Source organism: Lynx canadensis, chromosome D3 (genome assembly GCF_007474595.2).
Source record: "Lynx canadensis isolate LIC74 chromosome D3, mLynCan4.pri.v2, whole genome shotgun sequence".
NCBI classification, from domain to species: Eukaryota; Metazoa; Chordata; class Mammalia; order Carnivora; family Felidae; genus Lynx; species Lynx canadensis.
The window spans coordinates 92,651,375-92,679,363 of NC_044314.2; the positions used below are offsets into that span (position 1 = coordinate 92,651,375).

General features: G+C 60.7%; 1 protein-coding gene across 8 annotated transcripts in view; it reads left to right on the forward strand.

Annotated features, from left to right (window-relative positions):
- The window catches only part of EP400 (E1A binding protein p400), a 97,207-nt gene that overhangs the window by 25,161 nt on the left and 44,057 nt on the right, over nucleotides 1-27,989 (forward strand). For 6 of the 8 annotated variants that reach the window (XM_030336892.1, XM_030336897.1, XM_030336895.1 and 3 more), the window contains 21 exons: nucleotides 1,235-1,325; nucleotides 2,870-2,977; nucleotides 3,461-3,843; nucleotides 5,806-6,096; nucleotides 7,027-7,212; nucleotides 9,151-9,291; nucleotides 9,744-9,822; nucleotides 10,528-10,577; nucleotides 10,947-11,004; nucleotides 11,722-11,811; nucleotides 14,142-14,249; nucleotides 15,280-15,464; nucleotides 15,708-15,885; nucleotides 18,259-18,395; nucleotides 19,234-19,403; nucleotides 19,681-19,855; nucleotides 19,938-20,074; nucleotides 22,118-22,304; nucleotides 23,775-23,941; nucleotides 25,361-25,530; nucleotides 26,289-26,498. In XM_030336892.1, the coding sequence (XP_030192752.1) occupies nucleotides 1,235-1,325; nucleotides 2,870-2,977; nucleotides 3,461-3,843; nucleotides 5,806-6,096; nucleotides 7,027-7,212; nucleotides 9,151-9,291; nucleotides 9,744-9,822; nucleotides 10,528-10,577; nucleotides 10,947-11,004; nucleotides 11,722-11,811; nucleotides 14,142-14,249; nucleotides 15,280-15,464; nucleotides 15,708-15,885; nucleotides 18,259-18,395; nucleotides 19,234-19,403; nucleotides 19,681-19,855; nucleotides 19,938-20,074; nucleotides 22,118-22,304; nucleotides 23,775-23,941; nucleotides 25,361-25,530; nucleotides 26,289-26,498 (3,301 nt within the window). The remainder of the gene's footprint in view (nucleotides 1-1,234; nucleotides 1,326-2,869; nucleotides 2,978-3,460; nucleotides 3,844-5,805; nucleotides 6,097-7,026; nucleotides 7,213-9,150; nucleotides 9,292-9,743; nucleotides 9,823-10,527; nucleotides 10,578-10,946; nucleotides 11,005-11,721; nucleotides 11,812-14,141; nucleotides 14,250-15,279; nucleotides 15,465-15,707; nucleotides 15,886-18,258; nucleotides 18,396-19,233; nucleotides 19,404-19,680; nucleotides 19,856-19,937; nucleotides 20,075-22,117; nucleotides 22,305-23,774; nucleotides 23,942-25,360; nucleotides 25,531-26,288; nucleotides 26,499-27,989) is intronic. The other 2 variants (XM_030336899.1, XM_030336901.1) reach the window with 1 other exon arrangement.

Below are 27,989 nucleotides of genomic sequence, written 5' to 3' on the forward strand. Positions count from 1 at the left end.
AGGTTTATGTCTGTCGGGAGTATGTGTAGTCCAATAGGAAGCACTTGGCCGTTACTGGAGACACAACCCTCTATCAGTTTTTTTTATTTAACAACAACAGCAACAGCATTTTTTTATTACAAAGGTAGTATATGTTCATTGTAGAACGTTTGGAACATTTAGAAAAGTACACACACACGCACACACACAAAGTACAAATTACCTGTAATCCTGTCCCCAGACGTAGCCACTGTTCACATATCGTGTGTTTTTCAAATCATTCCTTTCTTTCTTCTCCTTTCCTTCCTTCCTCCCCACATCTTCACTGAATGCAGATGGGGGTGCTACTGTCCCTTTGAGTCAGCCACTGCACCTTTCCCCACGGGAGGCCATGCCCTGCAGCGTGGCTGGTGCGGGCAGTGTGGGGCCCACCCTGGGACAGCAGGCCCCACAGCCCCCACAGGCCATCATGGGGCCCATGCCTTGTTCAGGGCATGTGTAACTTGGCCTTTAAAATGGTTGGCTAAGTAGAGTGGGCAGAGTTGAATCGTTAAAAAAAAAATTAGCAACTGGTGATTGGCGCACATCGTCCTTAGCATTTAGCGTCACTGCAAGGTTGGTGCAGAGATGTGAATGCGTGGGCGCCCAGACTTGCCTGCTGCCTGTCTCGCTTGGCCAGTAGCTTTTCATTGGAACATCTTAAATCAGCCAGCCCTACGGTGTAGAACAGATGAGTATCAAGCGGGGCGCTAACTTGCAAAAATGCCGTGTGAAGACCCAGGCTTATCAGATTGTTGTCTGTCGAGGAGGGTTTTAGGGTCATTTTCCAGGAGGAAGAAAATCGCAGCCTTCCTTTTTGTTATTCAGCTTTTGTTTTTTGGGGGGGTGAGTGATGGCAGGCAGTGTGATGGACAAGCTGTCGGATTTAGGACTGGTGTTTCCCGACACTGGCCGGTCCTCTGCTGTCGCTGTTGGTGCAAAGCCCGCTCGTCTCTGCGGGAGTGTGGCCCTGCATTGATAGGAAACTCTGTTAAAACCAGAATAAGATCTGTCACAAGTGCTTTTTGTCCCTCCAGAGGTAAGTTAGAGCTTGAAGCTACTTGTTACACATAAATCTGCGTCACACGCAGCGGGCAGACAACATGTCGGCAGAGACTAGTGAGGCCAGTGTGGAATAATCACGATAGTTCGGTTTATGCCTGTTCTCTGAGGCACCTACGTGATCAGAATCTCACGTTTTCATTTTCTTTTTCAGCAGCAAGCTCTCGCGGGGGCCCTTGTGGCAGGGGCCGGAAGTGTGGGCGAAGCGGACCCCTTTAAGAGGCAGCAGGCGGGGCCCCCAGCAGGTACGTCCCGGAGCCCGGGCCTGCGCGGCCTCAGGGACCCGTTAGCTTCCTGCCGTGGGAGGTGCAGCGTGACGGCCGCGTGAACGCCGACGCACGTGGCTTGGGTTCATTTCTTTGTACTTTGAAGGTAATTTTGTTGTTTTGACGACGATCAGCTGAAGAGAACACTCACGTGGCTGTGTGTGTGTGTGCTGGGGGCGGAGGTGTGCCCGTTGGATTGGGCGTGTCCGTTTTGGTTCTCTGTGCCCTGGCAGGCTCTGAGTCCTTAAAAGGACTGCGGGTAAAGCCGTCTTATTTTTCGAGTCGTTACTCATTTTCTCATACGGAAGTTTTTCTTCCAGTTACAAAAGCCCACATTTTACGTGAAAAAGTCGGGCAGTCGCGGAAGGCGTGACTCAAGTCTGCCTCTGCTGTGGCGGTACGTCCCGCACCCCGGCCACCTGCCGGCGGCGTCCCGCGTGCACGCACCTGAGGACGTGGAGGCGCGCTCTCTGTGACAGCTGACGACAGGGCCGTCGCTTCCTGGGCCGTCCTGTCCTGCCAGGGACCGCGCTCTCCCTGCCGGCTCTCGCCCTCGGGTGCACGGCGGGTCCTTTCCTCCTCAGACCTTTGCTGGCGCTCCCTTTCGTTACCACCTTTTTGTTCTTTTACGGTGAGCACAGTCGGACATCTAGTCCCAGATTGTTTTCAACGTGTCCGTCACTGTGTCTGAGGAGGAAACTCCCAGAAAGGGAATTGCTCCCTGAGAGTGTGTTGGGGGTACACACGGCCCCACGGCAGGCTCGGCCTTTTTCAGGTCCGTCTGCAGTTTCTGGCATGCTCACGTTTTGACCACTTAAAAAAATTTTTTTAATGTTTATTTTTGAGAGAGATAGAGCATGAGCGGGGGAGGGACAGAAAGAGGGAGACACAGAATCCGAAGCAGCTCCACACGCTGAGCTGTCAGCACAGAGCCGGATGCGGGGCTCGAATCCACGAACCGTGAGATCATGACCTGAGCCAAAGTCGGACGCTCAACCGACTGATCCCCCCAGGCGCCCCACATTTTGGCTTTTTTATGAAGTACGATTACTCCTTTGGTGTTTGTTAACCTGATGGGTGCAAACATCTTTTGTTTTTCTGTGGATCTCTTCAATGTAGCTTTTCATGTTTATTAATCGTTCGTGAGTCCCCCTCTGCTCAGCTGTTCATGCTCTTTGCCGTTTTGTGTGTCCGGTGGCTGGCAGTTTTCCCACGAACTTGGAAGAGCTTTCCATGTGGCGGCCACATCAGTCTTTTGCCCGCACGTGTGCAGAACCCTCCGTCTCCAAGGATGTCACTCCCCCTTCGTTCACTCTTGTATGAGACTGCTTCTAATACTTGAAGAGTTTTAATGAAAAGAAATTCTGTTTATCAACTGTACCTTTTCTGGCTTCTGGAGTTTGAGTCACATAGAGGAGGGCCTCCCTGTTCAAAGATTATAAAAACACTTACATGTGGTTTTTCTACTACTTGCACGGTTTTATTTTTATATCAAATTGCACCTTTTCTGAAAATTATTCTAGAGCAGTCTAAGAGGCCTCGGCTTGAAGTGGGCCACCAGGGGGCAGTTTTCCAGCACCCGGGGGCGAATGCAGGCGTTCCTCTTCAGCAGCTAATGCCGACAGCTCAAGGTAAGGCCCGGCGCCAGGAGACCTCCTGGCTCAGAAAAAGCGTGTGCAGAGAGGGGTCTTGTGGCCCAGCTTCGGGCCGGGATGCGCGCAGTCATGGCACACGGGGCAAGTGGTTCCTGGGGCCCGGCCACTGCTCTGAGCGCTGGTCCGCGCTGGGAGAGGAGGCCCCGCGGGCGTGCTCCCGGCCCTGGTGGAGCTGCCGTCTCCTCGTCCTCGGGCCCCAGACACCTGCGCGCTCCTTGATCGCTGCTGCAGTAGGGACCCCGGTGACCGTTCTGTTCCGCCTGATGCTAGCTTGCGAAGGTCGAGCGCCCATCTTTCCTCTCTCGCGGGCTCACTCCTGCCATTGGGTTTACGGGGCCAAGTTGCCCCGGTCGGATTCCCCGTCGGGAGTGTGTGATGGCTGAGGCGCGGGTCCGTGACGAGCAGCGGGTTGCTCGGGACTCCAAAGTCAGCGCTGCCGGGACTTCTCCTGTCTTGCAGGAGGGATGCCTCCTGCCCCTCAGGCCGCTCAGCTCGCCGGACAGAAGCAGAGCCAGCAGCAGTACGACCCGACCACGGGGCCTCCGGTGCAGAACGCCGCCAGCCTGCACACCCCGCCGCCGCAGCTCCCCGGCAGGCTGCCCCCGGCCGGCCTCCCCGCCGCGCCCCTCCCGCCGGCGCTGCAGTTTGCTCAGCAGCCGCAGGCGGTGGAGCCCCATGCGCAGCTCCAAGTCCCGGCCAAGGCCCAGCCGCCGAGCGCCCCTGTGCCCGCGCCCCCGCCCGGCCAGCTGCCCGCCCCACCGCCGCAGCCCGTGCCGCAGGCCCTGCACACCCCGATGCCCGGGAAGGCTCAGATGCAGGCCGCCCCGCTCTCCCAGCCGCAGGTACTTGGTGGGCACCTGTCCTGTCGGTTAGAACAGGAGCAGAAGCTAAGCGTGCTGTGGGTGGGGCGTGCGCCACACCGCCGTCGCGGGGTCTGCCCGTGGCTCGCTGTCCCACTCGGAGCCAGTCCCCCGCTCAGCGTCGTCTTACCCGGCTCTGGAACCACAGTCAGGTTGTTGAAACACCAGAGAACAGAACAGCTTTGGTTGCTGGTTGCGGTTTAGTGGGAGCTCGGAGAGCCGCGTGGCCGTTGTCCCGGCTGACGTGGCCAGTGGTGTGGGAAGGGTGCCGTGGGAGCGCCGGCCGGGCCTGCTGCCGGGCCCTCTGCGGTGCTCTGCGCTCCGTGAACCTGTGTTTGTATCCATCGTGCTCCTCCCCTGCGGGTTGCTGTTTCTGAAAAGCGTGTGGTGAACCGCTCACCGTGCCCGAGGGGCGGCGGGTCCCTGAAAGTGAGCGTGAACCACTGGGAGCACTGCGGGGAGCACTGGGGGGGTGGCCGGTGGTGTTCTCAGGGAGCTGTCTTAGCGTGTATGATGGAGCCCCCTGGGAAGGCTTCCCCTGCCTCTCCCCATTTCCCTTACGAACAAGGGGGTTTCCTTGGTGGCTTTCGACTCAAATGCTTCGCGGCTGTTCGAGATTGATGGTGAGGTTTGACCTTGTGTGGAAATGGAGCGACAGCAGTCACGGCTGCTTTGTGCTCGCCGCGTGCCTGCCACCGCGTGCCGTGCGGAGCACTCCGTCAGCTCTACTTTCGTCTGCCGGGCAGCCCTTTGCCGTAGGATCTTTCTTGTCCCCGTTTTGCCATAAGAAGGCCCGAGGGGCCGCGTACCTGGGCGAGATCCCGCAGCCTGCGGCCGGAGGAGCTGTGGTCTGCACCCCGACTGCGTGCGGGGCCTCTCGTGTGGGCCCGCGTCACGGCTGCACGCGCCTGGTGGAGGAGGGCGCTGCCGCCTGGGCAGCCGAGCCTCCCCGGGCCACCGCTTCCCTCGGAGCTTTGTGCAGGCCAGCCTCCGGGTTTGGAACACTTGGTGTCTCTGAGCCGCATGCTGAGGTTTCGCCTGGATTCCGCGACCCGCCCTTGTCGATGAAAGGATCAGCTCCTTACAGACCCCACGGAAACCTGTCCCTTGTGCCCTGGCTAGGAGCTGACGGACCTTCCCTGTGAGGGCCCCAAACGGCAGGCGGGAGAACACGTCAGGCCTGTGGGCTGCACGGTTTGTGCTGCAGCCTCTTTCCCCCGCCGTGGACGCTGAGTGGCCCCCGAGCACGCACGTGAGGGCCGTGGCCGGACCTCCAGCGCCTTCTCTCCACACGGTGCGGCCGGCGGCGGGAGGACGTTGCAGGCCCGCGCCTGCTTGGGTGCGGTGTTTTGCGGTCTGTGTCTTCCCGGGTTCCAGCTTGTAAATGTGGCACGTTGGCAGCCGTCGGCGCTCGGCCCTCTTAGGCTGTGCCGGCGCCTTGCCCGCCCTGCTCCCGGCGCCCCCACGGAATTCCCGCATGAACTGGGCTTTGTCTTCGGTCCGGGAGGAGGGCCCTCTGGTTGCACACGCTTTGACGTACGGAGAGGGTGTCTCACCCGACGGCCTACCTGCCATGACAGGGGCACAGGGGATCTGTATTTGCTTTCCAGAAAAAGGGTGCAAGGTGACCACTGGGTGGGTTTTAGTTTAGAAGAATCTTATACGATTAATCCTAAAAAAACCCATAAAACGGGAGAAAGTGCTAGAAAAGGTAAAAACCAAAAGAAGCTCCCGTGGGATAGCCAGCGCGTGAAAGCCCATCTGTGACGTGCTGTGTGTGTGTGTGTGTGTGTGTGTGTGTGTGTGTGCATGTGTGTGTGTGTGCGCACACGCGTGGGGCTCGTTCGCACTGCCGCAGGAGGGGCTCCGGCGCGCTCGCCGATGTGGGCGCACGAGCAGGGCTCAAGTCTCCTCTTCACTTCCGGCCTGTTTTCTGCCCGCCAGGCGGTGGCGTCCACAAGACCACCCGTGGACCCCGCCCAGCCTTGTCAGCGGCCCCCAGCAGCTGCCTCTTCTACCTCGTCCCTCGCTCCCGCCAGCGGCTCTGGCCCATCGCCAGCACGGGCCTCCACAGGGAACAGACCCTCCTCAGCAGCCAGCAAGTCACTGTCTCCAGTCACCTCCCGGTCCCCAGGGGCAGCCGTGTCAGCACCCCCGAAACCGCAGAGCCCAGCTCAGAACGCCGCCCCGCCCCAGGACAGCTCTCAGGATAAGCTGGCAGAACAGATAGCACTGGTAAGTGCGCTTAAAACCATCTCAAGAAGGTTGTGAAATGTGTTCCAATTTGTGAAGCGCATTTGATTTTAATTTCTAAGGATGCGGTAGTTTGAAACTGAGCACTTGGTAGTGAGGACGGTCGAACATAGTTTGTGGTCGCTTAGAAACCAAGGTTACAAGCAGGTTGTCTTTTTTTGCATTTTTAAAAAACTTTTTTTAATGTTTATTTCTGGGAGAGACAGAGTGTGAGCAAGGGGGTTGGGGGGTGGGGGGAGGGCAGAAAGAGAGGAAGACACAGAATCCGAAGCAGGCTCCGGGCTCCAAGCTGTCAGCACAGAGCCTGACGCGGGGCTCGAACCCACGAACCGTGAGATCATGACCTGAGCCGAAGTCAGACGCCCAATCGACTGAGCCGCCCAGGCGCCCCTCGTGGAGGTCGGCTTGGGAGAGAAGGTCCTTTCTGTGCCGACATCACAGCCTGTGCTCGCTGTGGGCTGCGGGTGAGGGTCAGGAGGGCTGCCCAGGCCGGCGTGGCCGTGGCCCAGCACCTAGTTAGCACTTGCCATTTGTGGGGTGACTAAGCGGTGGTGTTGTTAGACTTCGTCAGGGGAATCTAACCCGTCAGAGTTGGCAGGATGCTGCCGCCCCGGTGCTGCCGGCTGTCCTCTGTCAACCCTGTGGCCCTATGTGGCCAGTCTTAGGCGATCGGTTCCTCCCCTCCCCGGTGGTTTTGGAGCAAGGACCAGACGTGTGTCGTGTCCCTTGTAAGCGCTCTGACGCGAGCATTGGCCTGTGCCTTGTGTCCTTGATTCTGGGACGGGGCGGGAGCCTTCGACCCTCGTGTCCAGTCTTGTCTTTCTTGCTGAGGCTTCGTGGACGCGGGGTCAGAATTAGCGGAGTTCGCTTCTGATCATGTGCTGGACGCCCCCTCCCCTGCGCTCCCGGCAGGAGAACCAGATCCATCAGCGCATCGCAGATTTGAGGAAAGAAGGCCTGTGGTCCCTCCGGCGACTGCCCAAACTGCAGGAGGCCCCGCGCCCCAAGTCGCACTGGGACTACCTGCTGGAGGAGATGCAGTGGATGGCCACGGACTTCGCCCAGGAGAGGAGGTGGAAGATGGCCGCAGCCAGGAAGGTGGGCGAGGCCCGGCGACCGCGTGGCCCGGCTCGAGTACGCCGCCGTGCGTGGTGGCGTCTGGACTGGGTCTCGGAGGGGGCCGGCTCCTTCGCGTGAGGAGCGTTTTGCTGTTGTCTGGAAAGCGACTGCCCTGTGGCTTCTTCCCTTGGGGCCGTCTTGGGAGTCCCGGTTGGATGGCCAGGGGCCAACGCGGTCTCCCGTGGCTCTGGGATTCGCGGAACGGGATGTAGGTTCCCTTTGTGGCCGGTCTGTCCTGGCACTTGGAGCGAGGATGCCCGGGGTGAGGCGGGGTGGGCGCCAAGCAGGCTCAGGGTCGGGAGTGGGCAGAGGCTGGTGAGTTGGTGGGCAGCTTGGGTCCCGGCCCTGCCTGGTCTTGTGGTCTGGTGTCCCCCCCAGTTCTGGTGGAGGGCGGGTCTCCTCCTCACTAGTTCCAGAGCAGGCACCCCGTCCTGGGGCGCTGCCAGTAGAAGGCAGTGCCGGTACTGGGAGTGTGGACAGGGACCAGAAATGTTAGGTCTCCGCATACGAGGCAGCTGTGTCCTTGCTCACGCGTAAGTGGCACCGGGCCCTGCTCTCACTGTGCCGCATCACCATCTGTCCCTCAGGGCCAAGCTGTTCCCTTCTTCCCGCGCCCTCAGGCCTGGGGGGCGGTCCTATGTGCCCTGCTGTTCACCTCCGTCCCCTCTGCTGTCCCCACGTAGGTTTGGTAGAGAGAACCCGAGAGCTTTGGAAACAGTGGGATGTGAGCATAAAAGGTCTTGAGTCCCGTTAATGGAATTTCAGAGAAACCTGACTGCTCCTTGGGCACATCTCACGGAGGAGGGTGGGCCTGAGCGTGTGGGCACCAGGTGGATGGGGCAGGTGGCAAGCCACCGAACCCTGCGCTGTGGCTACGTGCTGCCCCTCTCACACGGCCCCGTGCCGAGGGTGTGATCAGACCAGGATGTCGCCCCGAGGAGTCTGTGTGTGGGTGGCCATCTGCAGTGTCCAGCTGGCCCCCAGCTGGGGGTCCCACAGCCGGGCGTGCTCCGGCTTGTAGTGTGTCTGTTTCAGGTTCCTTATCGGCACCTTTACTTTTTTTAACGTTTGTTCATTTTGAGAGAGAGAGAGAGAGAGGGTGCAGGCGAGAGTGCGCCCGCGTGTGAGTGAGCCCACATGGCAAGCAGGAGGGGGAGAGGGAGAATCCCAAGCAGGCTTCACGCTGTCAGCACAGAGCCTGACATGGGGCTCGATCCCACAAACTGTGAGATCGTGACCTGGGCTGGAATCAAGAGTTGGGTGCCCAACCCACTGAGCCACCCAGGTGCCCCTCTCAGCACCTTTTTTGAGGACTGCTGGGATGATGTAAGAGCATTTGTTCTAGAAAGCAGTTTGGGATTTAAAGCAAAAGCCTCGAAAAATATGAATCACCTCCCCCCAGCATGTTTCGTGCCTTGCAATTAAATACATCTTGCTGGGGCGCCTGGGTGGCTCAGTCGGTTAAGCATCCGACTCTTAATTGGGGCTCAGGTCATGATCTCAAGGTTTGTGGGATCGAGCCCCACGTTGGACTCTGTGCTGACAACTTTCTCCCCTCTCTTAAATGACTAAACGTTTAAAATAAATAAGTCTACGTTGCTGCACTCGTGCAGCGGAAGGGATGCTTTTGTTACAAACGTTACTCCACGTCTGGTGGGAAGGTGTGAATCGCGTGTCAGATGACGAAAGAAGGCTGTAACACAATTTGGCGTTCTTTCTGGAGAAAAATAAGCGTGGTTAGCAAACGGCACTTTGTGGACAGTCAAGTGGGGTGTCGGCGGGGTTTTTGCTGGCGCCGCGTGTCCCCCGTGCCCTCAGATCACACAGAATGTGTGAGCTCCCAGCTGAGAAGTACCTGTGCTGTGCGGACGCGCCTCCTGGGGCGTGACTCCAGGCTCTTGACCTTTCATTTGCTAGCTCGTCAGGACTGTGCTGCGCCATCATGAGGAGAAGCAGCTTCGTGAGGAAAGGGGAAGGAAGGAGGAGCAGAACCGATTGAGACGAATTGCTGCCTCGACTGCCAGGGAAATAGAGTGCTTTTGGTCAAATATTGAACAGGTGAATCCTGAAATTTAAACGAAATTTAAGTTAAACCTAACAGCACCGACTGTGCCTTCCGAGCACGTCTGACCGAGTGGCCCAGAGACCCAGGCGGGGAGAGCCCGCAGCGTGGTTGGCCGTGAGCGTGAGCGCACGGGCCCTCGTCTGCCGCCTTGGGTGCCGTGTGCTTCGCGGGGCTCCGAGGGGCTCTGCGGCGCTGCCGGTGCGTCCGTTAGCGTGGGCGCTGTCCCGGGAGACGGCTCCGCCTCGCTTCCCGTCGCGGGCAGTGGGGCTCTCGCCACCCGGTGGGACGCGGGCAGCGGGCGGCTGCAGAGCGCCCGCAGCGCTGCGCCGAGAGCTCCGTCGTCAAGTGCCTCGGGGGGAGGTTGGGACGGCCGTGCTGTCAGACGCCGAGGCAGGACCTCCAGAAGCCCCCTCAGTGCCGTCTGTGTCCCACTCTTTGTGCCTAGGTCGTGGAGGTGAAACTGCGAGTGGAATTGGAGGAGAGAAGGAAGAAGGCCTTAAATTTGCAGAAGGTTCCCAGGAGAGGTAGGACTCTCTTTAAAAGTCTTCACCGTTCCCGGTGCCGCGCTGGGACCCCGCCGGCCCGCTGCTGGCCGACGTGGCGGCACCCGGGGCGCTTGCGCGTTGGTTTGAGCATCTGCTCGGCCCGATACTACACGTCTGCCTGCGCGGCCGCTCTGCAGCTTAGCTCAGCGCTCTGAGGCACCCCCGGGCTGGTCCGCTTTTGGGGTGCTCTCAGGATTGAGGGTCTGAGCCAGTCACCTGGGGCTAGGCCCGGACACTGGGCTGAGTTCTCCAAGGCACTCGCCCCCGGTGGGGCCCCGCTGTGGCCGCTGGGGGGTCTCCGCGGCGCTCAGAAGCGGCTGCCCCGTCATCGGGCACTGGCAGAAGCGGCTGCCCTGGGGGGCGGGGTGGCACGGGCGGTGTGACGGCCCTCCTCCTGTTGATGAGGAAGTCGAGGCAGAGTGGTGGCCTCTGCTCAGTCCTACGGCCGTTAAGATTGTAGAAATCACAGAAGACAGGCTTTGCCACCTAGCCTCCCTGTCCCTCTCCAGATCAGAGACGTCCGGAGAGCAGCCGGCGCACTTTGTAGGTACAGGGGTGCGGGCTGGTTCCCGGAAGAAAGGAGCGGAACTCACTCCTGCTGTCTTCCTCCCGTGGGGAGGTGGCAACAGGGTGCAGCCTGCACAGGCAGCGTCAGTGAAAGTGAATCGTGTTCCCTGTCTCTAGGAAAAGAGTCGAGACCTAAGGGGCTTGATGTTTTGCCAGAAGCTTTTCTGGTAAGTTGAGGAGGGCTGCCGTACGGGGTAAGAGTGTGGAAGCCGTGTGCGTGAGACGTGGTGCTTGGGGTTCCTCCTCTTGTCTGGAGAAACGTGGATGCCTCCGTAGTGTGCCCTTCTGTTCAGAGTCGGTTCACTTTGGGGAAGATAAATGGTTCTTCTCCTTGTTAGGCTCCCACGGGGTGTTGATCTGGGGACATGGGAAGACGTGGGTGGGACTGTGGGGTTAGTGTCACCTACCTGCTGCCCAGCGCCTTTCCTTTGCCCAGACTGCTTGTCCTGGGCTCACCAGGGTGTTCCCGGGAGCACGTGAAACGGACGTTTCTGCTTCGGTATCCTATTCTTTGTGAATTTTATTCTGTGTTTCAGGAGTCAGCACTGTCTGGAAGGAAAAGAAAAGCTAGCACATCCCTGACCGATGACGAAGGTCTGTTCCCCGGTACTCTCTTCGCCGTCTGTGTGACGAGCCCTCAAACTGCAGGCCAGGGGCATCCTCAGTGTAGTCAGGGTGCCGGTGGCCCAGTGACTTGTGTCATGGGACCAGGCACCCTGGAGGGTGGGGGAGGGGACGGTAGAGGAAGCAGAGCACAGGACCTTTTGTGGATAGTTCGTTTGCGCGGAGGAGCCAGCTGGGAAGGGCGGAAGCTGGTGGAGAGAAAGCGTCGGCTAGTGACAAGGCCGCAGGGGGGCTCGTGTGCGGATGGCGGGTGGGCCCGCAGCCACCCAGAGCCTGCCTCTGTTGGGGGTGAGTTGCGGGGTTCACGGAACAGCAGGCTGGGCGGTGGCTGACTGTCGTCTGAAACGGGCGATGACAAACTCAGAGCGAACCCGAGCAGCAGGCTGGTGGGTTCTGCGGCGGGGTCAGCCGACGGACGAAAAGTGTGACGTCGCTCCGTGTGCCGCTGGGGAGGTCTGTCGTGTAATGAACCGGGCTGTGTTGCGCAGCCCGAGGAGGGAGGTGAAGTGTGGTCACTGGGTTCCTGCTCACTGAGGAAGCCTGCGCTCGCTCGCCCACCTCGAGGGGTGGAAAGGCCCAGCTCTCTGCTGGCTGGGCGAGACGGTGGCGGAGCTGGTAGCGTCTCGTGAGCAGGTGGGAAGACGCGGGGAGGTCTGTTTCCCTGACACCTGGTGGGGGCCGTTTCAGTGGAGGACGAGGAGGAGACCATAGAAGAGGAAGAAGCCAACGAGGGGGCCGTGGACCACCAGGCAGAGCTGTCCAATTTGGCCAAAGAAGGTAGGCCGTGGGCGTGGTGCTGGGGGCGCTCAGGGCGCCGGAAAATGCACGGAAGTGCGTGTAAAATCGTGTGAGACTAGCGACCCGCCGGGAAGCACGCTGTGTGCCGGCGTGGGGGTCCCGCCGGGCAGCCTCGGCCCCGCTCGCCCCTGCCGTCTGCACACGCCGCCCGGCTCGCTTGCGGGACCGTGTGTAAATGGCAGCGCGCGCCGGGCCTGTCGCTTCTTCGCCCGGCTCCTCTGTTCCCGGGCCTGTCCGGTGCTCGTGTGCCGCTTACGCCTCACGGGCTCTCCCTGCCGAGCCACGGCCCCGGGCGCGAACATGTCACTGACTCCCTGCTGCGTGCTGTCGGGCGTTCCGCTTGTCCCCCGTTCTGCCTCCGCGCGCTGCGGGAGCGCCCCCGTGGCCCGTGCCCACGCACAGGAGGCGGGTTGGCCGGTGCGCACCACGGTCCGCCGTGCAAGGCCGGCCGGGCTTGGGCTGCGGGTTCCTTCCAAGCCCCTCATGTCAGGGCGCCGGACGCTGTCCCGCCGGGGTACTTCTGCCGAGCTGGCGGGCTCCTCTTTTCCGTTTTGGTTTTGGGCTTCGTTTCTCTGTCATCTTGTGGGTGGTGTTTGTTTACGGCACACGTGCGTCCTTCGTGGTTACTGTGCCGTGGGCACCTCCTGGCTCGTGTGTCTTCATTCTCCTCACGGGACCTTCTGAAGAACAGGCATTCTAAATCTTGGCGCATTTGAATTTATCTGCTTTCAAAAACCCTGTTTTAGCCTCAGGATCACGAGGTCGTCTCCCTGTTTGTCTACAAGGTTCTAATTTTAGTTACGTGTTGATGTCTTTGAACCGTCAAGAATAGCATCTGTCTGTTGTGTGAAGACTGCGATTTTTTTTTTTTTTTTTTTTTTTTAATCCCAAAACAGATCACAGCTGTCCTGGCGCCCTTTGCCAAGCGGGTCCTTGCTAGCTGGTTGTCCCAGTCTGCTCAGCCCACTCCCCTGCCCCGGCCCTGTGCTCCCCCTGAGAACCCGCTCCCCTTCCCCCCCCCCCCCCACCCCGTACCCCCCATGAAAACCGGCCCCCGTCGCCCCCCGGCTCCGTGCCCACCCTGAGAGCCACCTGGCTCCCTCCCCGCATCCTTCTCAGGGCAGCCTCGGCTGTCTCCGGCTGATTTAGGGTACACCTCTGATTGGCTCATCAGGCTTCAGAGGAAAATCGGTTGGGAATTTTGATATGAACGTAGTTGAGCTGGCGGGTGATGGCGGAGAACTGCATCCTTACCAAGTTGAGCGTTTCTAACCTCTGATTGTGGCACGTCCCCAATCACACAGGTCTTGGTCAGGAGCTGCCGGGCACGTTTTACGATCGTGTGTTTTTTGTTAGATTTATTTCTAGGCGTCTTAACCTTTTTTGAAGTTGCAGCGAGGAATGCGTTTGTTGGCGTTGGGAGAGCCGCGGCCGCGTGACGGGGATGTGACGTGCAGCGGCTCCGCCCGGCTCACGATCGCTCCGTGGCGCGTTCCCTTCCCCGCCGCGGTGCGACCACTCTTCCCGGGGAGTCTCGGCCCCGTCTTTTCTCCTCCTGCAGTGGCACACGGAGTCGGGGGGGCTGGTGCCGGGCGCCCCGGCTCGCTCGCGGTCCTAAGTGGCAGCGGCTCGCCCCACCGCGCAGGCAGGCGCTCTGGCTCTTCTCGCGTCTCCCCGGTGCCCTTCCCGCATCCTTGCTGCCGTGGCTTTCTGAGCTCGGTGTCACCTATAGCTCGGAGTCCGTGTTGGTGCTGCACCGTGGCGCCTCTGCCAGCGTGGGTGGGTCACGAGACCAGGCAGGGGTGGGGGGTGGGGTCCGTTAGGGCGAGCTCTTTGTGCAGAAGGTATCACCGCTGTTGTACCCGCTATTCAAAAACGGTTTTTGCTCTATTTTTGTTTGACTTTTATTTGATGTTTCGTATTTTTATGTATCGCCAGTTATTTTCTATCAATTGTGTTTTTATAGTTACACTTACTAGTTTATAGGTTCTAGTATGTATTATTTTAGAAGTTTAAAATTTTTTTTATGAATAAAAGTTGAGTTTCTTAGTCTCATTTCAAAGATTCTCATTTTTATAAAGAAAAGTGTCTTAGAGCTCGTGTCAGTAATGGGCAACAGTTACTCTTTGGAAAACATCAATGTGTCTTTAGAAAGTATGTATTTTTTCCAAGGAGTTAAAGCCAAGAAGCGGAGAACCTGTGAAGAAGGCCCTTTCCCCTTTGCCGCGGCCGTCCCTCTGCATCTTCTTCCCAACTGCCTGTCACCCCTGATGTAAACTAACCCCTCTTCTCCCCGCAATCCTTTCCAGCCGAATTGCCCTTAATCGATTTGATGAAGTTGTACGAAGGAGCTTTTCTGCCCAGTTTCCAGTGGCCGCAGCCGAAGCCTGACAGTGAGGAGGCGAGTGAAGAAGAAGGTCTGTGTTCAACCTTTAAAAAACTGAAAAACTGAGCCTTAAAGCAAAAGCCAAAACACGTAGGGGTTTGAGTTGCCTTCGTTTTCTTTTACTCTGATGGAAGAAAAAGTTGCAAGTGTGTTTGACGTATAATTTTCTGTTGATGTGGTTTTGTTAAACTTTATGCTGTGTTTAGCTTATTTATCTTGAGAGAGAGAGAGAGAGAGAGAGAGAGAGAGAGCGAGCGAGCGCGTGCAGGCTGGGGAGGAGCAGAGAGAGAGGGAGAGAGAATCCCTAGCAGGCTCTGCACTGTCAGCATAGAGCCCTACACGGGGCTCGATCCCACCAACTGTGAGATCGTGACTTACGCAGAAATCAAGAGTCAGCCGCTTAACTGACTGAGCCACCCAAGCCCCACTGTTTTTATTTATTAACTTGGTAAAATTTCAGAATACCCGATCGAGTTGTGAACAGCGTAGAAATATTTTTCTCAGCTTTGTAAAAGTCATTATTTTATAGGCTTAGGATTCATCATGTGTATTTAGGCTACGCTAGTTTTGACTTTTTTTCAGTTTTATTAGACATTCGGAACAAACACACAGCCTGCACCAAAAAAAAGCCTACTTCGTCTCATTTTCATTCTACTTGTTCTGATCCACAGATACGGATTCCTGTGAGCAGAGAGGCTAGGGGCGGGCAGGACCAGAGGGAGGGCTGGTGGCCTCCTTGCTTGCTGATTTTCCCTTTCTTGGTGGTGGGGGTAATCACTAAGCCCTCAGATACCCGTAAATCTGGTGACGCCAGCTCCTAGTCGCTACAGAGACCTTCATTCTCCGTTTTCACGCAACAGCTTTCCAGAGTGGTTCTACAGCTGGTAGCATCCTAGGAATTTCTACCCACGTATTTGGTCGGTGTTGTTAGGTAGTAGAACGGATCAAAGACAAAACACCTACTGCATTTGAAGTATTTGGATTCTGTCAGCTCGTTCCCTTTTTATTCTTTCCATCATAAAACTCTCGCAGCGGCTACAGACCCGTTTTTCTGTTCACAGATGTGGAAGACTGCCCGGCTGAGAGCCGGAAGGACGTGGTTCTCATCGACTCGCTGTTCATCATGGACCAGTTTAAGGCTGCAGAGAGAATGACTATCGGGAACCCTCACACAAAGGACATCGCGGAGGTGACCGCTGTGGCCGAAGCTGTCCTGCCCAAGGGCAGTGCCCGGGTCAGCCCCACGGTGAGGCACCGAGCTGCCCCCTGGGGGGCGGTGTCTTGGTGAGGCCGAGAAAAGGCTCGCGACTTCCCTGTAACTGTTCCAGATGCAGAGGTTGGCTGTCAGGCAGAGCGAACGCTGCTCTTGCTTCCCTAGGTCTCCTCTGTGGTCCTCCTGTAGGCCCACCGAACGACTGATTTGACTTCACTGCGGAGAAAAGTGTCTAACGGGTAGTTTGAGGAGTATTTGGCCCGTGTGTTGCTGCAGGTGAAGTTGAACGCCCCATCTCTGTTGTATGGCGCGCTCAGAGATTACCAGAAGATCGGCCTGGACTGGCTGGCCAAGCTCTACCGGAAGAGCCTCAATGGTATATTGGCAGACGAAGCCGGGCTTGGTAAAACTGTACAGATCATTGCTTTTTTTGCCCACCTGGCTTGCAACGAAGGTAAGATTTTGTTGTTTTGAGGACCGCGTATTCGCTAAGACCGACGGTGGGTGGTGCGTCGGGCTGGAGGGTGGGGAGTGTGGCCTGTCTTCCCCTGCTCCACTGCCCTGCGCTCCGGTCCAGGACCCAAGAGACCAGGGCTCAGAAATATGCGTCGTCTGAACAAGCAGAAAACTCATTTGCGGTCCGCGCTAGATTGAGCAACTCACTGTAACTCAATCTGACACGGTGACCACCCACTGGACCGTGTGACCCCGGTGTCCCCCGCCAGTCGGGACCCGTGCCTTCCCTGGGCTGCGGTGCCTGCACCCCTGCCTCCCGACTGGGCCTGCTGCCTGGCAGTGCCTCTGCTCCCCTGCCTGAGTTCCTCAGGGAGCGGCTCACGGGCCCGGTGAGTGTTCGGGGGCCGGACCACAGCGGAGACCCCGGCCGCTTCCTCGCGCCTGACTCTTTGGACTCACACGTCACCAGTCAGGCCCCGTAGCCTCTGTAGCGGCACGTTCAGGGGCCGGCCCCCACTCACTGCTCTCCACCCGGCCTGTGGGTCAGGAGCTTTCTTGTCCCCAGCTCTGTGCCTTTGAGGGGGCTGTAGAAGGGCACGTGCCTGGTGTCTTTAACACAGGACGGGGGCTTACATACAAGTGAGTCTGGGATAGACAGCGTGGTGGTCACGGGCACTAACCACCCCCCATGCAGACAAAAACCCGTGTGTAACTTTGACTTCCCTAAAACTTCACTGAGGATATAGTTAACCGTGGATCGGGGGCTGAACCTAGAGCACGAACAGACGACCAACACTTATTTTGTGCATGTGTTACGCAGCGTGTTATTAACGATAAAGCGAGCTAGAGAAAAGAAAATGTCAAGGACGTCATCAGGAAGAGGAAACAAAGTATCATGTGTGTTGAGAAAGATCCGTGTGTGAGTACGTGAACCTGTGTGGTTCACGCTCAGTTCACACTCGTGTTGTTCCCGGGTCGGCTGTAGTGTTTCTCTTGGAAAGGAAATGTTCTGATTCCAGACTAAACGGGGCTCCTGGATAGCGGAGCAGACACGTTCTCTTCCTCTTCACGGACCTTCGGAAGCCAGGAGGAGGCTCATTAAATTAGGGAGGTGGCGTCCTGCCGTGGGGCGCATGGAGACCTGGGGGGATGCGGGTGTGGACAGGGCTTGTTCCCTCCACTCGGGGCGGTCCCCTCCCCCCCCCCTCCCCCCCGTCTGCCTGCTTGTGGTGCACTCCCCTCACCACCGCTAGTACGCGCCTCTTCTTTGCCCTGTGTTTGGAAAGATTGATCCAGCTCAGTCAGGTTTTAAATACAAACGGATCGACGTCAGGGCTCCTTCCTTTCTCGCATTAATCGGTTCTGGATTTTGCCCCAGCTCCAGAGTCTCCAGCTCTCAGGTTCTGATAGCCCGCTTCCCCCTCAGCACGCCACCTGGCCTCGCTCTCTGGGCGTTGAGGTGAAAGGGGTGTTGGTTACTGTGTTTGTAATAGTAAGAAATTGGAAGCAGACAGCGCTTCCAAAAATGGGCTTTTGTTCCATCGGCTGAACGAATGAACGGATCGGTCAGTCCTTTGCACGCTCGGCGTTCGCGTGGCGCCTGTGCTGCTGCGGGCGCTGGGCTGTGCGGGAAGGGCAGCAGTGAGCAGAGCGGGAGGCCCGCCCTGGGCGCCTGCAGAAAACCAGAAGCGCAACTGTATTCTGAATGCGGGTCTCTTAAAAACTCTTGGTTCTCGCGGTGGGGGAAGGGCACGCAAAGCTTTTATCCACTTACGTGATTTCTTCACGAAGCGGTCGTTTCCATTCTCGTTCACCTTCCTCTTGGGCGGATCTTCTCGGAACCGGAGGGGACGCTGTGCACGGGGCGAGCACAGGTTGCAGACATGCGCGCCGCGTGCTGTTTTCTCGAGTCTTCTGTTTCCGCTTTCTGACCTGGTTTATGTTTCGTTTGTAGCACGGAAGTTGGCATTTGTCACGTACGTGTTATTCTAATGCTTGAAAACGTTATTCGGAGGACCGAGTGGAAGCGGAGGGTTTGGGGCGGTCCGGCAGCCGGGCCGGGTCTGCACGCGCCTCTCGTGTCCTGAGCAGGGTCCCCGTACAGGAGAGCTCTGCCCCACGCCCGCAGCGCGCTCACTCTGCCCGGTCCTCCTTCGGCAGCTCCCTGTCGAGTCTCTCCAGTCCAGGGGCACTGGCTGAGCAGGGGGGCGGGGTGGGGGGGGGGACGCCTGTGCGTCATGCCCGGGCACTTTGTGCGCGTGCCTGCCGTGCTTCCGTGCTCGGCACGGCGCCGGGTGCCTGCTTTCTGTTACAAAAAAAGGGTGAGGCTTTCTGTTACAGACGAAGGTTCTGTCTCTCCTCTCTCGCGTAGGCAATTGGGGCCCTCATCTCGTGGTCGTGAGGGGCTGTAGCATCCTCAAGTGGGAGCTCGAGCTGAAGCGCTGGTGTCCCGGGCTCAAAACCCTCTTGTACGTGGGCAGCCACCGAGAGCTGAGGGCAAAGAGACAGGTAGGTGGGTGGACGCGTGGAGTACGTCGCACAGGAGGGTCTCCGTCTGTGCGGAAGGCAGATTTTGGGGTGTCAGGCGAGCCTTCTGGCGGTTCCTGATTTGGAGCCCCCTAAACGCACAGATGCCCCGTGAGGAAAGCCCCCGGGCGAACGGGCACCCTCGTGCCCGGAATCGGGGGCCGTCCCTTCCCTGCTGTCTGCACGCCCCTGAGCAGCGTAAGCCCAGCGAGAGCTCGTGCCGCGCACGCCCTGACGCGCGTGTGGTAAACGCTCGCCGGGCTCTGCCGACACGCGGGCCAGCTGCCGGGATACCTGCCCTGTGCCGTCTGGCACCGGATCCTGAGTGAAAGTGTACTAGACGGCACTGTCTTTCACTGAAGCTGACACACTGCCTCGTTGTCAGACCGTGACGTTGGGTAGTAGTTACTGGAAGAGTGAGTATTCTGGGATGTATTCGCGTACCGTCGCTGGTCGTTAGCTCGTTCTTGAAAAGCCTGTGACGCAGTCAGTTGCGGCGCGGACGTGCGGACGTCCCGTGACGTTTTCCGTGCGGTGTCCCCACGGATGATGGAACAGCTGGTTTCCCTCCATGGTTCTCCGTGGTGACCCGTCTTCCGGGACCGGTTGTTAACGCCTCAGAGCAGCTTCTCGGGTTGTGTCTGCAGTACGTTCGCTCCCAGAGGAAGAGCCCGGGAGGACCTGTGCCTTGTGCCGTGTGCCGTAGCGGCCGGCGGTCCGGAGGAGCGGGGTGGCGGGATGGGGCGGCGGCACGGGAGGCGCCGTGCGGGCCGTCTTCCCGCAGGGGAGGCGTGCTCGCGGCCGGGTTCTTGTGCCGCAGGAGTGGACGGAGCCCAACAGCTTCAACGTGTGCGTCGCGCCCTACAAGCACTTCTTCAGGGGCTACGCGTCCTTCACGCGGGTGCGGTGGAGGTGTCTGGTCATCGACGAGATGCAGCGCGTCAAGGGCATGACCGAGAGGCACTGGGAGGCCGTGTTCACCCTGAAGAGGTGGGACCCGCCCCCGCTCCCGCCCCAGGGTTCTGGTCGCCGTGCCGGTGACGCGAAGCAGGCCGGCGGGTGCGGTCGGCCGCACGGGGGTTCCCTTCGCCCTGATGGGCGTGTGGGGCCGCGGGTCCCGAGGCGCTCGTGTCGTCCGGTCCGTCCCCGGGGCGCGCACTTACCCGGACTCCGTGACCCCGCCGTGCCTTTCCTCTCGCGTCCTCGGGGGCGGCGAGCCCGCAGCCGGCCTGCCGGGCGAGGGCTCAGCCGTGGCCTGTGCTCGCAGCCAGCAGCGCCTGCTCCTGATGGACGCGCCGCCGCACAACACCTTCCTGGAGCTGTGGACCATGGTGCACTTCCTCATCCCCGGCGTCTCCAGGCCCTACCTGCACCCGCCGCTCAAGGCCCCGAGCGAGGAGAACCAGGACTACTACCACAAAGTGGTCATCCGCCTGCACCGGGTGGGCGCCGCGGGCCGGGGCGGGGGCGGCGAGGGAGACGATGGGAGGGAGACGACGCAACGTGCTCTCGTGTCTCGTCCAGGTGACCCAGCCCTTCATCCTGAGGAGGACGAAGAGGGACGTGGAGAAGCAGCTGACGAGGAAGTACGAGCACGTGCTCAAGTGCCGGCTGTCGAGCCGGCAGAAGGCCCTGTACGAGGACGTGATCCTACAGCCCGGGTGAGCGGGCGCGCGGCCTGCACCCCGTGCCCTCCCTGCTCCCCGGGCTCACGGCAGAGGCCGGCGGGGCACGCGCGCTCCGACTGGGCGGCTCGGTCTGTGACGGCCCAAGGGGACAGGTGGTGACCGGGGTGCCGCCCTGAGGCTGCACGTGCGGGTCTCGGTGGGGCTCAGGGGGCCCAGCGGGGCACGGTGTCCCCGTGAGACCATTGTGCGCGCCACGTCCTCGTCGGCAGAGTCGTCAGGATGGCGTCTGCGTGCAGCTTGTTCTCCCAGGCTGGTTCTGGAAAACCCGAGGCCGGAACGTAAGCATGCGTTCTTGCGCCCTGGGACAAGGTCTTAGTCCCTGACGGGTGGCATCGGTGATGCTGCAGGGGAGAGGAGGAGCCGCAGAGTCCTCTTGCCCCGGCCGTGCCCCGGGGACCGGCCACCTTCTTTCGCGTCCGGCAGCTCCTCTCTCGGGTGTGACTTCGGGTTACAGAGAGCGGGGTCCGTGGAGGGCGCTGTCACGCCCGCGGGGGGAGACCCGTCCTCCTCTGGGGGGCTCCCCTGGCGTTCCTTCACCGGCAGCAGACGGTGCCCTCAGGACGTCTGGGCCGTGGGCGTGCTGGGCTCGCCTTGGCGGGGGCGGCGCCGGTCCTGCCCGCGGACGTGGGAGGATGGCGACTGCAGACCTGGGCTGTGGCGTGGCTCCTGCTCCTCGTAGAGCAGCGGGAAGTGACTCTTCCTCTTCGTGTCCGTGGACCTCTTTTTCCCTGAATCTGTCCAGTCACATGGGAGGCGTCGAGCACGCCTGTGGCCAACCCCACTTTAGCTCCCGATGACGGACGTGCCTCGTTGCACGTTGACGCGACGGTCTGGGGTCCTCGAGCGGGCTCTGAGCTTTGCTCTGGTCACTCGGCGGCAGGCCGGGTCTCGGTTCTTGCCGTCTTCCGGTGCGCCCTCTCCTCGGCAGACCTCGTCTCCCCCTCTTTCCTGGGGGCCCTGCACACCTGCCCGTGTGAGCCTCTTCTGCTCCAGGGCTTTATTTCCGGGGTCCTGGGCCTCGCTTGTGCTTCGGCATTTTCTTCTGAGATACGTCCCTCGTACCGGCCCTCGTGTAGACAGCGGGCGCCTTACACGTTCTCCTCCCCCTCTCCAGACTCTGCTCTCCGGAGCCCGGCTTGCAGACCGTGTACCTGTCCCTGTCCCTGCCCGGCCGCTTTGCCGGGGCCCGTTTCTTTGTGGCCGAGAGCGGCTCGTGTGGGGTTCTGCTGACTTCCAGCACAGCCCGCCAGCTGGCCACGTTCTCCCGCGGCCGCTTCGGCTATCCCTTGAGGGATATATCCTTGAGCGCCCGGTCTCGTGAGGGCATCCCCAGAGCACCTTTTGTCTAGACTTCCCTGTCCTCGGACGCAGTAGCCCATCACCCCGATGCCCATCTGGAAGTCTGGCATCCTCCCTGCCGCTCCTTGTCCCTCTGTCTTGTCGCCTCTGCTCCTGGGTCTCTGAGGACCAGCCCGCCCTCCATTCGGTCCCCACGGCTCCTTCCCGCACCTCCTGGGGACACCGCGCCCTCTTCCTCGCCCTGGGGGTCTCCAGCCACTGTGTTTCCCGCATGGGCCTGGCCTGGCCTGCGGTCGGCCTGTGTGTCTGCCTTCATGGCTGCAGAGCCAGGGCTGCTGTCCCACCTGGGGGGCCCTTCCTCCCCCGGGTCGGGTGCTCTCGCCCTGGTGCCTGCCCTTGCTTTACGGCACTCGTGACGGTGGGGCGGGAACACGTCAACCGCTGCCCGTTTAGAGTGTCATTCTCCCCTGGGAGGGGTGGCTGGGACAGCTGTGTGCCCATCCGACCCTCCCTCCTGGCGCTCTGCCTCCCGGCTGGTTTCGAGGGAACGGTAAGTGGCTCTGAGAGTCCCGACCGCCTGCAGGACAGTGGGACGTGAGCGTTCCGGGGGGACTGCTCACCCAGACCTGGCGAGGACGCGCCGGCTGTGCTCCTGCGGTCAGCAGTGTCCACGGCGCCCACGCTGATGCCCGTGCTGGTGTTTCTCCCCGAGAGCAGGACACAGGAGGCGCTGAAGAGCGGGCACTTCGTGGACGTGCTGAGCATCCTGCTGAGGCTGCAGCGTATCTGCAACCACCCGGGGCTGGTGGAGCCGCGGCTCCCGGAGTCGTCCTACACGGCGGGGCCCCTGCGGTACCGCTCCGCCTCCCTCGTCCTCCAGGCACTCGACGGAGACTCGCGGAAGGTCTGTGTCCGCTTGACACCCGCAGCAGACGCCCTGTTGCGCGGCACCGGGGCCGGGAGGTTGCTTTCGGCGCGCTCGGCCCGCGCTGGGGACTCGCCTTCCCCTGACGCACGGTCTGCGCCCTGGGTCGGCCCGACGGCTGCAGAGGAGGGGCTCCTAGCGGCCAGGAGGGGCCGTTTGCGGGGAGCTCAGGGCACCACTACGGGTGCCCGTTGGGGATGCACGCTGGCGTCTCCTAGGCGCGCGCCCGTCACGCGCCGTCTCACGCCTCGGGTGGGTCCTGTGCCCGCATGTGTGTGTTTGCGGGAACCTGGCGTTCTCCGCGTGCCCCCCACCCCACGCGCTGGCTGGGGGGCTTTGGGCCGAGTCCCCCTTGGTGGGGGGCGGGGAGGGGCGTAACCATGCCCTTCCTGTGTGCGTTGTGTGTGTGTGGGATCCACGGGAAGAACCTGACGCTGTGCCTGGCGTCCCAAGACGTGAGCTTGGTGTAGGTCACATTTTACCGTTTTCTCTCTCTTGTTCAGCGAGCACTGAGGCCTGCTAGGGGCCAAGCAGTTTTCTAATTACTGAAGAGCAGTGAGCAAGACGCCAGTACCCGGTCTGCTTCCGTCTTTTGTGTCTGGCTCACTTCGCCGCGCGTACCGATTTCAGAGTTCATCTGTCTTGTGGCGCACGTCAGGATTTCCTTCCTGCTCGAGGCTGAATCGTATTCCCTCTGCAGGTGGAGCGCGGGCTGCTCACCCGGTCGTCCGTTAAGGGACACCTAGCTTACCTCCACGGTTTGCCCGCTGTGAGTCGTGTTACTGTGGATGCTCAAGGAGCAGCTTTGTGCGGACGCAGATTTTGTGTTTCTCGGGCACGCGTCTAGGTGTGCGGTTGTGGGGCCATGTGGCTCCTCCGCGTTAACCTTTCGAGGAGCGGCCAGGCTGTTTGCACATCCCCCCGTGTGTTTGAGGGTGCGGGGGGGCTCTCCGGCACCTGCTGTCCATTCCCCTTGTCGACGTCGCGATGGGCACGAGGCCGTGTTTCCTCGTTAGAGCACAGGTGAGGGGGTCTGCCCCCAGCTGGAGACTGAGGCCGTGCTCCCGCCTGTGCAACGCGTGTCTCCAGGGCTCCAGACCGAGCGGTGTGGCACGCACCCACCTCCACTTCCCCGGTGCGCATGGTTCTCTGCCCGAAGGCTCCCCTTCTCGATGAGGGCTGGCACTCACCCTGTCTGGTCTCTCTCTCTCCTCTGCTGAGTCCGTTCTGTTCCTCAGCACTGTCTTCTCCATTCCCACTGGCACTTGAGATGGTCTTAACGGCGAGGAAACCGAGGCATGCTGGGGTCCGGTGGCCCGCCTGAGCCTCGGAGTGGCTTCAGGGAGCCTCCCGGGGAGCGTGGCCACCTGGGCCTGGCAATCCTGTTTGGGATGTGCTTGGATTCCCATCTTTCTCCTGCCTCGTGGAGCAAAACTGTTTTTTTTCTAGGAAGCGGATCTCTCTGTATTTGATCTTATCGGTCTGGAGAATAAAATGACCCGCCACGAAGCGGAACTGCTGTGTAAGAAGAAGGTGACGCGGAAACTCATGGAGGAGCTGTTCGCCGCGCCGCTCCCGTCGGGCAGGCCGGCGGCTCTCAGACTGAAGCCCAGCAGGTGTGTGGCGTGAAGCGCTGCCTCCTCACCGAAGCCCTCGCTTGGCTCCGGGCCGGCCCCCGATCGGCCGTCGGGTCGGTGATGTCCCCGCCCCCCGCTGAAGGGCCCAGCCCCATCGCCCCTCAGGATGCCTGCTGTGGGTCCACATGAGGACCCGAAGGTGGCTGGGGATGAAACAGCCACGGGATGAGGATCCTCTCACTGGGTCGCCTGCTTCTGGAAGCTGGCCTGGCATCCTTAGTGTCTGTGGGGGCAGCTTGTGCACGTGGCATGCGTGGGCAGTCCGTACCCCTGGGCAGGGCAGGGCGGTGTGGCCCTTTGCTCTCCTAAGAACAACCTGGTGGCGGTTCAGCAGCATTGGGACGTGGGAGGGGACTGTATGGAGAGGAGGTCGGGGCGGGAGGTCAGGCTGGATCTGCCCAGCGTGTGCTGTGGTGGCCGCTGTCTGGGACAGAGGGTGCACCGTGCGCAGTGTGCGGTCGGGGGGGACGTGGGGGTGGGCAGAGGGCTCCGCCCCTGGCCGCGGCACAAGGATCCCTGAAGAACATCTGAGTCGATTTTGCAGGTGCCGCGTGGCTGGGAGGGGCAGGACACGTTAGATGATGAAGTGGAAGCAAGTGGTTTAAGATACGCTAAATCTAGCAAGTTGGAAATCCGCGAAATCTCCTACTCGGGCGGCAGATGAGAAAGAAGCGAGAAAATAGGGAGCTTAGTGAGAAAGGGACCAGTTCTGCAAAACGGCACCTGTTCTCGTTGCCCGTGGTGCACGTGCCTCCCTGGGCACCCGGAGCCCGCCCCCCTCCGCCCCCCTCCGCCCCCCTCCGCCCCCCTCCGCCCCTCTCTGCCCCTCTCCATCCCCCTCCGCCCCCCTCCCTTAAATACACGACGGGCCAGCAGAGGTGCCGTCCTCGGGGGCCAGCCCGGCTTCGTTTTGTGGCTTTCTGTTGGCTGCCTCCAGCTCTTATATTGCACAGGGGCATAAGCGTCTAGGATTTGCGTTGTTACGGTCTTCCAGGTAAAAGGGACGTAAAGAACACATCGCGTGTGGTGGCTGTGGGAGAGGTCCCCTGTTGTGGTTTCATCCCCATCGCCTCCAAGGTGCCCTTGCTGCTTCCACTGTGACCTGTGCTGCCTTGTCACTTGACTGTTGGAGGTGGCTCCCCCGAGCCCCTGCTCCGCTCACACTGCAAGCAGTAGCGTTGAGGCTTTTGAACGTTAGATACACACATTCACCGTGTCCCCTAGCCTCAGGGTAGACGGTGCCACTTTGTGTCCTGAGGGTGGTCGACGCCTCCCCGCCCCTGTGCTGAACTGCCCGTTCCAGCCGCACCGGGAGTGGACCCTCGCCATCTCGGGGCGGGGCAGGGGGGTGGGGCGCGGGCCCTCCATGTCTCAGCGGCACACACGCCTTCTCGCCAGGTTGTTTCAGCCAGTGCAGTACGGCCAGAAGCCCGAGGGTCGCACCGTGGCTTTCCCCAGCGTGCACCCGCCCAGGACGGCGGCTTCCGCCGCGGCCACCGCCGCTCCGCAGGGCCACGTGCGAGGACGGCCACCGATTGCTACGTTCTCTGCAAATCCGGATGCGAAAGGTAGGCCTCGTGTGCTGGTGCGCCCTCGGTGAGACCGCGGCTCTCTGTGGATGTGCTTCCTCGGCTTCCCCTGCCCCTCTGCATGGGCGGCCGTGGCTCTGGACGGGAACGGGCCGCCTGCTTCCGCTCTGCGGAGGACCTCGCGTAGCTCGCTCGTGACTTTCAGGCTTTTTGGTTTGTTGAAACTGGAGTTTCTCCCCCGCAACCCCCCCCCCCCAACCCCAAACAAGACATCGCGGTGTCAGTCAAGTCACTGTGGGCGTGCTGACGCGGATGTGCCCTGGAGAAGGCTCTCAGCCATGCGGGGAAGCGTGGGTCCAGGGTTGTGTGTGACACCTCAAGAAGGCCGCTCGTGTTCGGGGTCGCTTCCGTGGCCCGACTGTCGCCGTAAAGAAGGGGCGGGTCGGCTGGCAGGAGGCGACTGTCGGTGTTGCAGCTGTAGTCACTGGGTCCTCAGCGTCCGGCCAGGGCTCCCGGCTGCACTCGTGCTGGGGTGGGGAGGGGTGGGCTCCTGCGGGACCAGCCGACCCCCGGCACCCCGTGTCCTGTGGCAGCAGACCTCGGCAACCAGCGCACAGCGGACACAAAGTTAGGGTTTTCTCACCCCGTAGGCCGCACCCCGCCCTCTCTGCAGGGAGGGTTTCTCCCTCCAGAGACGGTAGATGTTTGCTTTGCTCCTTCGAGACTCGGGTTTGAAAACACTGCGTTTCGTGAAGAACCTCTAACGGCTTTGCACAAACCAACCTTATCGATTGCAGTGGCGGCAGCCCCGTTTCAGACCTCCCAGGCCTCCGCCGGCGCGCCGAGACCGCCCGCCTCGACCTCCAGCGCAGCACCTAGCGCGGCCCATCCTGCGAAACCGCGGGCCCCGCCCCCGCCCCCGCCCCAGGCCCCCCCGCACCCGGCCGGGCAGAGCGCGCTGCCTCCGGGGCTGGTGCTCACCTCACAGGCCCAGGCGCGCCTGCCCAGTAAGTGGCCTCGCCCTTCCCGTCCCGCCGCGTCCGGTCAGCGTGTGTCAGGAGCCTTGCCGTCCCCTCTGTCTCCCTGACCCCGTGCCCGGGTGCTGCCTTTCTCGCCACGCTGTCGTTTCTGGCCCTGAGTGTGCGGGGCCCGCGTCCAGGGCCCGGGCCTCCCCCATCCTTTTGCCCGACCCCCCTGCCCCCCCTTCCCCCCCGCCCCCCCACCCCCACCCCCCCACCGGGTGTCGGCTCTGCTTCCGTCCTGCGCGTGCTCTGCTGCTGTGCCAGTGGCCCCGCTCCTGCTCCGCACCGGCCGGGGGCTCGCTCCCTCGGCCGCAGGGCTCAGCCCGTGAAGCGGGTGGCACCAGAGCGACAGCACGGAGGGCACTGGTGGCGGTTGCCGAAAACCAGCCTGGTTTTTACTCTCGCTTAGTGTCACCTTGAAGCCTGGCGTGAGTTACTGCTCAGCTGAGGCATCTTGTAATGATTTGGTGATGGAAATGTCACGATGTTACTTAACTTCCTTAGAACGGTTTATCGTGATCGGTGTCGTTAACCCATTTCCAAATCTTGCACGTGTCCCTGCTCATTGTGCTGTGGGACGCGTCCTAACTGAGACAGTCGTAGGCATCATTGTTTCTCACACGCCCCGTGAGCACTTGGTGTGTGGGTGCAGCCAGTGTCGAGACCTCTCTGGGAAGCTGGGCGAGGGCACGTAGTGAGGAGACCCCCCAGTTCAGCTAGTCCCTCGTGACGAGGCCTCGTTCCGCTGCCAGCACATAGAGCGGCTGTCTTGGCGAGCTGCCTGAGGGAGGGACATTTCTGTTTGTCGGGGCCAGGCGTGCGGGGGGCCGTGCCACAGGAGCTGAGCTCGGGCAGAGTCCCCCACCGCCCTCCTCTTTGCACGGAGCAGGGCCGGGCATCCTGTCCACACACACTTCTCCGCGCCTCCTCCTGTCCCTCCTCTTCGCTGCTTTCCGGGGGCGGGACGTTCTCCTCCTCTTCCGCTAACTGTTCTCTGTACGGTGTCGCTAATCGTTCTGCCGTGGGCTTCCTTGGGGGCAGCGGTTAGTGTCCATCATCGACCACTGGGGGTCGGAGCCCCGTGCGCCCCGTGCCCGTTCACAGCCCGAGGGCAGCACCTCCCTCAGTTGGGTGCACAGGACTCTGTCCGAGTTACGTTTTCAGAGCCCGTGTTCTAAGCAGTGTCGAGTCTGGCATTTTTCAGTCAACGTTCTGGATCGAATCCTACAGTCTAGTTCCAGTGAGCGTGAAGCTTTATACTTAACGCTACATTTGTGCGACGTATGTATGTCCTCAGATGCATTCCCCAGTCGTGCAAACGTTGTGGGTGTCCCGGAAGCTAGTTACCAGCTCTCTTACGCTTGCAGGGGCGCAGTTGTGTGCCGCTGTGGACTGAATCAGACACATCCTTCTTCACATTTTGAAAGTTCTCTGAAGAGGTTGATGTTAGAGTTTCAAAGCGTATTACGAGTAGAT